General features: G+C 36.9%; 1 protein-coding gene across 3 annotated transcripts in view; it reads right to left on the bottom strand.

Moving 5' to 3' along the window:
* Positions 1-12,015, bottom strand: part of MAGI3 (membrane associated guanylate kinase, WW and PDZ domain containing 3) — a 259,169-nt gene that overhangs the window by 16,541 nt on the left and 230,613 nt on the right. For all 3 annotated transcript variants that reach the window (XM_075999991.1, XM_012778436.2, XM_012778438.2), the window contains exons 17-19: positions 4,885-4,987; positions 4,013-4,139; positions 3,221-3,364 (exon numbers count right to left, since the gene is read on the bottom strand). In XM_075999991.1, the coding sequence (XP_075856106.1) occupies positions 3,221-3,364; positions 4,013-4,139; positions 4,885-4,987 (374 nt within the window). The remainder of the gene's footprint in view (positions 1-3,220; positions 3,365-4,012; positions 4,140-4,884; positions 4,988-12,015) is intronic.

The following is a 12,015-nucleotide window of genomic DNA, read 5'->3' as shown; positions in this document are numbered from 1 at the left end:
CCAAAGTAAGATAATAAATAGGATAGAGAAAACTAATAAAGATAATTAATAAAAAAGTCCTTACTATCTAAACTCTATAAGCCAATACCTAGATTTCCCTTGATAAGTGATGGGAGAAGAACCATTTCCATAACTAAATACAGATGATAAATTAGCACTAGATATATAATCCTGCTGATAAGAAATGAAAATTAAAGTAGATCATTTAATTTAAATGAAAATCAAACTAAAATATGCCCACATCATATTTTGTAAAATATGATCAAGGTTATAGTTAATTTCACATTCTTTGGATTAAATTATACTTTTTAATTCTTTTAATACTGCAAATAAAATTTGTAATTGAACAGATTTGCCACCAGGTGTCATTTTTGTTTAACTTAAAAGTAGGGGGAATACAGGAGACACATGGCTTTAAGATTTATGATAGGCTCTTAAGGGGAAAATAGTTCCGAACTACACAAAAGTAAAGATAAAAAGGCTTCTCTGAGAGGAAAATGTAAACATTCTCTTAAAATTTTAGGTTACTTTAAAAATTAAAAATGTGATAAAATAAAATGGAGAAAATAGCTTTGATAAAAATTCAAGTTCAGTTTTGTTTTTTTGAGATGGTCTTGCTTTGTCGCCTAGGCTAGAGTACAGTGGCGTCATCATAGCTCACTGTATATGATGCTGATCAGCATGGATGACAGAGTGAGATCCTGTCTCTTAAGAAACAAAACAAAACAAAAAAGACTTTAAGAAGATTGCTTGAGCCAAGTATTTTACACGGGGGACTGCATTTTGCAGATGAGGAAACAGAGGTTCAGAGAAGTTACCTAAGAATACACAGCTACAAGGTGGCAGAATGACAGTTCTATCCTTGTGTCTGATTTTCAAATCCATGTTCTCTTCACTCTATTAAATTGTCTTTATAAAAAACTGAGGCTGGACCCACCAGTTCTTGATTAGCTATACTAACAGCATTTGATCATTAGTCATAAACACTCTGCAGCTCTGGTTCTGTGGCTCTGCATTCTCACCCTTCCTGTTTCCTTAGCTTCTCCAGCCCACTAATTACTCCTGCTCAGAGTTCTGCCCTTAGCCCATGACTCCCTAAATCTTTAGTGATTTTATCCACTGCAAAGGCTTTAGTCATCATTTTTATCTGAATAATGTCACAATCTGGGTCTCTACTACTAGTTCTAATTGCTGCTAAACATTTACACCTATTCAATTAGCTGCGCCCTCCACCTCAAACATACTAACACTTATTACACCATCAGTCTATGCTACATCCTTTCTCCCCCAGGCCTCCCTACTGGTTTCTCATATACAGACAGGGCAAAGCCTCTGAGTCATCTTTTACTCTTCCTTTTCCTTCATCCCTCATTTAACAAATACTTATCAGTCATCTACATTGGTCCTTTGTTCACTGACAGCTGATCTCATATGTTATCTCCTATGTTCTATCCCAAGTGTTGCCATTCAAGTTAAACTCCTACCACTACTACTATATGCATAAATTATAGCCTCCCCTATTCCCTTCATCCATCCTGACACACCGCTAACAGACTGTATCTGCATATTGCTCTGAGGGGAAACTCTTGGCTCCGCTCAAAAGCCTTCCATGGCTTCCCACTGTCTAGAACCTCCATACTGGTGACCCATCCTACTTTGATATTCTCATTTTCCTATACACCCCTATGAAATCTAGGTAACTTCAATCAATCAAAGTTCTCTGCTTATGATTTATTCTTCCTTAGTTTTATCCCATTGCTCATTTTTCAGCCTGGAATGTTTTCTCTCCTTAATCTCTCCCTATTGAAATCCTTCATACCTTTCAATGCCACCCATTCTATAAAATCTTCTCTATTTGCCCCCTTTGAACTTATGCATATGTCTGGTCATTCTGAAGAAAGATAGTATCTTATTTTTTTGGATCATCCCTTCTCCCAACTCATTCAGCACCAGGCATAAAGCCTTGGGTAGCACAAACACTATATGTTTATGAAATGAGTAATAGGAGTGAAGTGAAAATTTCAAAACTGCAATCACCCAGAAGCCTTTTAAAATCATTATTATAATATACCATCTAATAATTCACCAGAATCATTTGCCTTTCTAGTTGGTTTACTTAGTTAAAAGTTAAGGGAACTCTTTTTTTCCCTTTCCCTGATGCCTGTTGATAGCAGGAAAGGGAAATCCAAAATTCTTAGACTTTTCTTAGAAAATTTTTAGTGCATAAATTAATTGAATACCAGTAAATTAAGTATTTTTTTAAAATTTTGGACAGCAAATGTCTTCTATATAAGATTCCTCTGTAATTAACAACCAGAGAATTAGGAAAAATATCTTATGCAGATCTATAAACAATTTGATCTGCAATGCCCTGTACAAAGTCATAGTGTTTCAGAGCTGAGAATACCTATGATAGAATATTACTATGAGAATACCTATGATATAATATTCTAGTCCTTCAAATAATAATAAAGGTTGGAAGGGTCATGCTTTTCAAACTCTGGTTACCTTTAGAAATAGCCAAGAGGGTGAAAAAATCCCAAGCCTGTTGTTTCTTGGAAGAAACTGAAGATTCTGTTTTATCCTGTTTTTTTTTTGTTGTTTGTTTTTTGGTTTTTTTTTTTTTTTTGAGACAGTCTCACTTTGTTGCCCAGGCTAGAGTGAATGCTGTGGCGTCAGCCTAGATCACAGCAACCTCAAACTCGTGGGCTCAAGCAATCTTGCTGCCTTAGCCTCCTGAGTAGCTGGGACTACAGGCATGCACAACCATGCCCGGCTAATTTATTCTATCTATATTAGTTGGCCAATTAATTTCTTTCTATTTATAGTAGAGACGGGGTCTCACTCTTGCTCAGGCTGGTTTCGAACTCCTGACCTTGAGCAATCCGCCTTCCTCGGCCTCCCAGAATGCTAGGACCGGCCAAGACCCTTAATAAGATGAAAGTATATCTATTAATCCATTTACCTTCAGATGTTGACTATGCAAATAAATGATTTTTCTTACTGACCAAGGTCAAGAAGGCAAAAGTAGCACATTGAAGAGATGAAATTATCAGGGGTTATGACAAGCAAAATGATAAGCATTTGCCTTTTAGAGTTTAATGATAGAAAATCCTGCTGCTTAGATTCAAGAGGTTTCTACAGTCCCTTTAAATCAATTATTTTTTGAAGTTTCTAGTCTACAGCCAGAACCAAAGATTACAGACAGAAGTCAACTCACATGAATTCTGCCATCTTTGATGGCAGGACCATCCTCAGCAAGACGAAGGATAAAGAGGCCCATGTTGTACTCCTTTCCCCCTCGGAGACTGAATCCAAAGCCTCGGGGGCCTCTCTCCAGCTCTACTGGATAACATCCAAGGCTCTAGAGAGAAAGAAGTATAAGAGAAACAAGTTCTCATTGATTGCTTTGTTTATATTTTGAAGAAAGACTATTTTTATAGTTGGGAGAAATGATTTATACTCTCAATATGCATTTCTATATCATAAGGAAGGAATGGAAGTTTGGTTAAAGGGCTCATTTTTATAAATGCAGCCTAAATTAATCTGAGGATTATATATCTTCTCTACTAGTTGGTCAATGTGCAGTGGAACAATCAGAGAACAGAATTTTGGAAAGTGCTTTAAGTGTATTTTTGGGTGGGGAACCTGTAGCTTTGGGCTACATGTGGCCTTCTAGATCCCTGAGTGTGGCCTTTTGACTGAATCCAAATTTTACAGAACAAATCCTTTTAGGATTTGTTAATAAATAAAAACTTCTTGCTTTGATTAGCTAAAATACTATTTATTTCTAAGTACTTAACCAAGTGTTCAAATTTCTCCTATTTATAAGGTAAACTTTTATTTCACTTTAACATTCTCTCATGGAAGCTAACAATGCCAAACACATAGGTCTTCAAGAATTATTAATTTTGGAAACAATTTATCTGAACTGATTTGCAATAAAAATTCACCAATGTCAGTGATACAGCAACTCAAAATATCAGTCCACATCTGGGGGATATTTGTTTACCTGAGTGTGCCGACTGCCTACAACTGAAATCACTGCAGTGTCAGGTTGTGCAAGGTGCTTGTGGTCAGACCATGAATGTCTGTAAGAAGTGGAAACATCTTTTCCAATTTCACCTTCTAGGACACTTCTATAAGAGAGAGAAATCAAGTCATTCTCTGAACACAGAAAATGGAAAACAGGCTTAAAGTAAAGGCAGATTGGTTATTTTCTTTTAGAAGATGAACACTGGCATTCTTCCTCTGACAAACCACTATGAAGACAGACTATATCTAGAACCAGAGAAATGCAAGGAAAAACCTGGTCATTAACTCCAACACAGCTTAAAGTTTGCCACATCCCAATTTTTTTAAGGGCATCTCAGTGCAGTTTACATCAAGGAAAACTGCACTCAAATAACTGAATCAGAGGGCAGATAAGTTGACCTTGTCACAGTGAAAAGTGACTCTCATGTAGCACCAACACCGGGGAAGATGCTGAATTTCTGGAAATCTGGTTTTTGTTTCATGGCTAACATTTAACAAAAGAAAAAAGAAATACGTGCAAAATACTGCTCTGCTCAGGCAGTCTAATACAGCAGTCCATGTAGGCCTGGGGCTTTCCTACCAAAATTATGTGGACCAAGAGTAGCAGAGCCAGATGCTACTGTCACTTCTTTCTAATCCTCACCTGTCAGGCATGATTGGATAATTATGTTGTACCTTGGATGGGGTCTGGGAAGAAGGATGAGGATATTGAGGGGGTGGAAGGAATAAGGAAGGAATCTGAGGGTGAAATAGGCAAGAGTTTTCGGTTTGACCTCAACAGCTGGCTTCTGCATAACTGCAAGGGAGTGGTGTGGATTATGAACAGTGGAGAGATGAGAGCAGCCCCACCTGTCCCCAGGTATGTGGTTGGCTTGTGACTGTCCCATGGGCCTGTGCTGCAAGGCTGGGCTTTGCCTGGCTGAGTTTGTTCCGGATGGTGGACCATGATGCTCTGTTCAAATGAGAAAACAATAGAAATAAGAATTTGTATATAAAAATATGAAGGCCAAGTAGATCTATGAAAGTGATACAATTCCAACGCTTATTACTTTACAGACTTTAGCATGAATAGTATCACTGTCAGCTGTCTGGAATTGGAACATTAACATCTTTTTCCCTGTGGTTTTTGATTAATGTTTCTGTTTCAAGAAAACAGGAGTCATATACCTCCTTTCCCACTTTCACCTTTGTTTTGGTCATCCATACAACATGAAAATAAAAAATGAACATACCCAATAATATTTATCTAGAAGACAGAGCTCCAGAAATTATCCTGTAGCCTCTTCTATGAGTTTCCATAGCATACTCCTCATAATTGGTAAACCATTCTAGATAACAAAGGTCTTAGGAATGCTGGCACACAGAGGCCAGTCTATACAAACATCTTTGAACCTTCATCTTTAATATAGGAGCAATTATTATTATTAAGTATGAAATGTCTGATTTCCTTAACACACTGACTACCACACTAGAAAAAAATGTTTTTCCTTGGAGCCATAGTGTTTTATTATGAAAACAGAATAAGAACTTTGAAAACAAAATGATCCTTTCTAATTTAATGAAAAATTTGTTATTTTTTATTGCTTTCTGTGTGTGAATTATATGCAACTCGAAAAATAGTTCTCGTGGCTCCCAAGGTACAGATATGTGTGAGTTACATATGCTTCATGAAGCCATGAGGACAAAACTAGCATAAGTTAAATACAACTCACATAACAGTTAATGTTTTAGTACTAAGTTTGACAGTTGATATCTCTGACATTTCACTTTGACACTTCTTGTTTTATTATTGTTGTGAAAGTACATCTTCATTCTTTCAAACACATGGTTTGGCTTGTGATTATCTTTCAAAAAAATTTTTAAAGCAATTTTTATGAAACCATAGATCAGTCAAAAATTTGTGTTATTTTCGAATATGAGTTCCATTATGGAACGAGTGCCCCACAGACAGCTCAAAATATCAATGAAGTGTTTGGGAAGGATGTGGCTGATGAACGCTCAGTACGTCTATGGTTTACATAGTTCCATTCTGGTGATTTTAATCTTGAAAATGAGCCACGTGGGTGACTTGAGACCAAGGTGGATAATGATGAGCTGAACTGTAGTGGAAGATAATCCATCTCAACTTATGCATGAATTAGCAGCAAGGTTTGATGGTACTATTCCAACAACATTGGGCCATTTGAAACAAATGGGTAAAGAAGCTGGATAGATGGGTACTACATGAATTAAACGAATGTCAGAAGAGAAATTGTCTCAAAGCTTGTCTTTCTTTGCTGTCACAACATAAAAGCAAACCATTTCTATACCATATTGTTATGTGTGATGAAAAATGGATTCTTTTTGACAATGACAAGCATTCAGCACAATGGTTAGATAAAGATGAAATGCTGAAACACAGTTCAAAACCAAATATTCATAAAAAAAAAAAACATTACGGTGTCTGTTTGGTGGTCCAGCACTGGTATTATCCACTACAGCTTCATGAAACCTGGTTAATCGATTACAGTTGATGTCTACTGCCCCCAATTAGACAAAACGATGAGGATGCTTGTGATTAAGCAGCCGAGACTGGTTAATCCTCTCACAAGACAAAGCTCAACCACATGTCACACAAACAATGCTGCTCAAGCTATGGAGGCTAGACTTGGAAATTCTCTGTCATCCACTATATTCACCAGAACTTGCACCAACTGACTACCACTTCTCCAGGCTTTGGACCAATTTTTGCAAGGAAAAACACTCAATTCTCAACAAGCTGTGGAAAACGCCTTTCGTGATTTCATTGCCACTCTCCAGGATTCTTTGCTGCTGGCATAAACAAGCTACTGTTAAGATGGCAAAACTGTGTTGATAGTTCTGGCATGTACTTTGATTAATTGTACTGCTTCTTGTTTGAGATATAATAAACTACTTTTGATTGAAAATCAGACATTTCATACTTAATGACCTAATATTTTTACCTGACGTGAGTACCAAAGGCAAACTTGTACTTCATAGCTAGGCAAAATAACTACTTACATCTAGAACTAGATGGCAAGCCATGGAAAAGGACAGTTAAAATAGATTCTTAAGGCTGTCAGACTCATATTTTTAAAGCTGAAATTTTGAACATTTTACTCAGTCCAAATATCAAAGCACAGGATATTTAAAATATCAAAGACAGGGAGCATAGCTTAGTGACTTAAGACCATGAACTCTAGAGCAAGATGGACAGAGTTTAAACCTGACCCCATCATTTATTAGCTGTGTGTTCTTGAGCAAATTAGTTATATCCTCTGTGCTTCTAATTGTCTCATCTTTCAAAGGGGAATTATTGTTACCTCACTGTGTTACTGTGTTTCAAATGGGCTTATAAATGTACATGTTTATAATAGTGCCTGGCATATAATATTCACAATATAAAGTTCCTATTATAACTATCATCATTATTGTCACTGTCATCATCATCAAAATGATACACTGCATTTGTGGCTGCATTTCTCCTTAAGTGTGTATTCTAAAATATTTACCTTACTTAGTAAAAATGTTCAATATAGAGGCCATTTTAGGTTAGAACATGTGGAAACTGATATAAACTGAATCTTGGAAAATAATGGAGATAAAGTCTGATGTTAAAGATAAGAGCTATGAATGTTAGGGCAGAAATTTCTATGGAGAAAGCTGAAACTTCAACCTTTACTACATGCATCACTATTTTATGGCTTGGATTAAGTTGTAACTTTTTAAAGTTCTATGGTACTAAAAACATTGATAAGTAGCTTATTTTTATTTAAGAACTTCTTGTATCTGGAAGCTAGAGAGTACTCTAAAAACACAGGCAAGAGAGTAAAAAGTGGCAGGAAGACAGAGAAATGGTATATGGGTAGGCCAGGTGGCCCCTGAGGATTTCTAATGCTCTCCAGCTGCAGGCTTGTGTGTTGACACGGACTTCAACAATGTGTACCAAAACTAGAGGTATAGCACCAACTGCTGGACCAGAACTTATCCAGAGGATTGTGTTTCCTCTTTAAAGTCAAGTATTCCAGAAAGGGAGGGCAGGGATGGGATAGGTGATGAAACTTTTTCTTTTTTTGTGGGTAACCTGGAAATTTGTTTTTCTTTTATATTGCTATCATGAATCTTATTTTCTCAATTGACTTAACAAGTTACTTATATTGGCCACCTAACTAGAGTCTCCTTGCCACCAAGGACTTCAGTTCTAACACACAGGTTAAAACATGGCACTGCTTTGCTTTTAAGCAGGGTTTTAAACCTACATTGACATTTTCTTGCTCATAAGAGATACTATACAACCTGTCATCTGGGGACTCCTGCCTTTTCATTTCACCTCATGTCCAAAATGTGAAATCCTGGTTCCTTAAAGCACACTATGATGACGATGTGTTTACAGCATTTACCACATTGTGTCAGAAGAGCTAGCTGAACACCTGTCTCTCCTGTCCCTCGATTGCAGGAATCACACCTCATTTATCTTTACATTCCTGTTACTCACTGGAAATTCCCAGAAGTTCTTCCACCTTTGCTTACTGGGTATGTCGATTGCAAGTTACCTGTATCTAAACTCTATGTCCATTACAGAGCTGAATTATCTTCTGTTAAGGAGATGGAAACTGATGGGGAAAATTATATCTATCAACAAGATGACTGGGAGATACTTGTATCTCTGTGTGAGTCTAATATAGGTAATTTATCAACTTTACAGCTTGGCTATAGTAATGTGTGTACAACATCAGAGCAGAACAATATAATAATCTGACCAATTTCAAGTTTTCCTCTACCTTCCCTTGAAGATGAGATGTACCACAAACTGGTGCTTACTTTTAAAGTTACATGTGTTTTGTTGTCCTCATCAAGGTTAAATAAAACTCTCCATTACTGATATTCTTTTCATTTTTAGTCCTTCAACCAATGCTACATGGCTTCTCCAATTTATTTGTTATAAGCTACATTACTTCTCAAAGTTAGGTGTTTATTCCATGATGTCAAGCAGGTCTATGTTCTCTCTGAATATTATCTGAAAATTCTTGAAATAGTAAAGCAGTGGGTTAAGTATCTCTCTCCCTCAATGAGAATTAAATTTTTGCTGGAGTTTTTATAAGTACAGGCATCCCATGTTTCATTGCACTTTACTTTATTATGCTTTGTAGATATTGCATTTTTTACAAATTGAAGGTTTGTAGCAACCTTTTGTTGAACAAGTCTGTCAACACCATTTTTTCAACATCATGCACTCTCATGTTTCTCTGTCATTTTTGGTAACTCTCATAATATTTTTAACTTTTCCATTATTATTATATCTGTTATATAGTTATATATCTGTTATCTGTTATATATCTGTTATATAGTGATCTGTAATCAGTGATGTTTGATTCCTGTACCCACTGAAAATTCCCCATAAGTTCTTCTTATCTATCTATCATTGGTTGCTAACCAGGTATGTCAATTTCAAGCTACTTCCTCTAATTGTTTTTGGGCACCCTGAATGATGCCCATATAACACAGCTAACTTAATTGACAAATGTGTGTGTTCTGACGGCTCCACCAACCAGCCTTCCCCCATCTCTTTCCTTTTCCTCAGGCCTCCCTGTACCCTGACACACAGCAATATTGAAATTAGGCCAGTTAATAACCTTACAACAGCCTAAGTGTTCAAATGAAAGGAAGATTCACACATCTGTCACTTTAAATCAAAAGCCAAAAATGATTAAGCTTAGTGAGGAAGGCATGTCAAAAGTCAAGACAGGCTGAAAGCTAGGCTTCTTGCACCAAACATCTACCCAAGTTGTGAATGCAAGGGAAAAGTTCTTGAAGGAAATTAAAAGTACTACTCCAATGAACACATGAATGATAAAAAAGTCAGACAGCTTTATTGCTGATATGGCAAAAGTTTTAGTGGTCTAGATAAAAGATCAAACCGCCACAACATTCCCATAAACAAAATCCTAATTCGGAGCAAGGCCCTAACTCTCTTTAATTCCACAAAGGTTGTGAGAGGTAAAGAAGCTGTAGAAGAAAAGTCTGACGCTAGCAGAGTTTGGTTCATGAGGTTTTAGGAAAGAAGCTGCCTCTATAAAATAAAAGTGCAAGGTGAAGGAGCCAGTGCTGATGTAGAAGCTGCAGCAAGTTATCCAGAAGATCTAGCTAAGGTAACTGATGAAGGTGGCTACACTAAACCACAGATTTTCAATGTAGATGAAATAGCCTTTTGTAAGAAGACAATGCCATCTAGGACTCTCATAGCTAGAGAGGAGAAATCAATGCCTGGCTTCAAAGCTTCAAAGGTCACTCTTTGAAAGTGACTCTCCTATTAGGGGCTAATGCATCTGGTGACTAAGTTGAAGCCAATGCTCATTTACTATTCCAAAAATCCTAGGGCCCTTAAGAATTATGCTATATCTATATTGCCTGTACTTTAAAAATGAAACAACAAAGCCTGGATGACAGCGTATCTGTTTATAGCATGGTTTACTGAATATTATAAGCCCACTGTTAAGACCTACTACTCCGAAACAAAAGATTCCTTTCAAAATATTACTGTTCATTGACAATGCACCTGGTCACCCAAGATGTCTGATGGAGAGGTACAAGGAGATGAATGTTGTTTTCATGCCTGCTAACACAACATCCATTCTGTTGCCCATGGATCAAGGAGTAATTTTGACTTACAAGTTTTATTGTTTAAGAAATACATTTCGTAAGGCTATAGCTGCTATAGACAGTAATTTTTCTATGGATCTGGGCAGAATAAATGGATAACTTTTTGGAAAAGATTCACCATTCTAGATGATACTAGGAACATCCATGATTCATGGAGAGGAGGTCAAAATATCAACATTAACAGGAATTTGGAAGAATTTTTTCTGTTTGTTTTTTTAGAGACAGGGTCTCACTTTATCACCCAGCCTAGAGTGCAGTGACATGATCATGGCTCACCATAACCTCTAACTCCTGGGCTCAAGGGATCTTCTTGCCTCAGCCTCCCAAGTATCTGAGACTATAGGCATGTGCCACCACACCCAACTAATTTTTAAAAATTTTTCTGTAGAGACGGGGTCTTGCCATCTTGCCCAGGTGGCCTTGAACTCCTGGCTTCAAGTGATTCTCCCACTTTGGCCTCCCACGGTGCTAGGATTACAGGCATGCGCCATTGTACCCAGCAAGTTTGGAAGAATTTGATTTTAAGCCTCATGGATGACTTTGAGAGGTTCAAGACTTCAGTGGAGGAAGTAAGTACAGATGTGGTAGAAACTGTAAGAGAACTAGAACAAGAAGTAGAGCTTGAAGGTGGGACTGAATTGCTGCACTCTCATGATCAAACTTGAACTGATGAGGAGTTGCTTCTTATGGATGAGCAAAGGAAGTGGTTTTTTGAGATGGAATCTACTCCTGGTGAAGATGCTGTGAACACTATTGCAATGACAACAAAGGACTTAGAATATTACATAAACTTAGTTAATAGAGCAATGGCAGAGTTTGAGAGGATTGATTCCAATTTTGAAATGAGTTTTATTTTGGGTAAAACACTATCAACTAGCAGAAGAGTAAATCAATGTGGTAAGCTTCATTTTTGTCTTATAAGAAATTGCCACAGCCACCCCAGCCTTCAGTAAGCACTACTATGATCAGTCAGCAGCCATCAACGTTGAGGCAAGACCCTCCACCAGCAAAAAGAATACAACTTACTAAAGGCTCAGATGATTGTTAACATTTTTTAGCAATAAAGTATTTTTAAATTAAGGAATGTATATATATATATATATATTTAGACATAATGTGATTGCACTCTTAATAGACTACAGTACAGTGTAAACATAACTTTTATATACATTGGGAAAGCAATAAATTTGTGACTTGCTTTATTGCAATATTCGCTACCTAATGGTAGTGGTCTGGAACCAAACCCACAATATCTCCTAGGTATGCTTGTACTAAAGAGAAAGTGTAATATCAGGATATAAACACAAAATTCATAGTTAA

The sequence above is a fragment of the Microcebus murinus genome, chromosome 2, assembly GCF_040939455.1.
Source record: "Microcebus murinus isolate Inina chromosome 2, M.murinus_Inina_mat1.0, whole genome shotgun sequence".
In the NCBI taxonomy this organism is placed as follows: domain Eukaryota; kingdom Metazoa; phylum Chordata; class Mammalia; order Primates; family Cheirogaleidae; genus Microcebus; species Microcebus murinus.
This window is presented reverse-complemented; position numbering and strand designations above follow the sequence as displayed.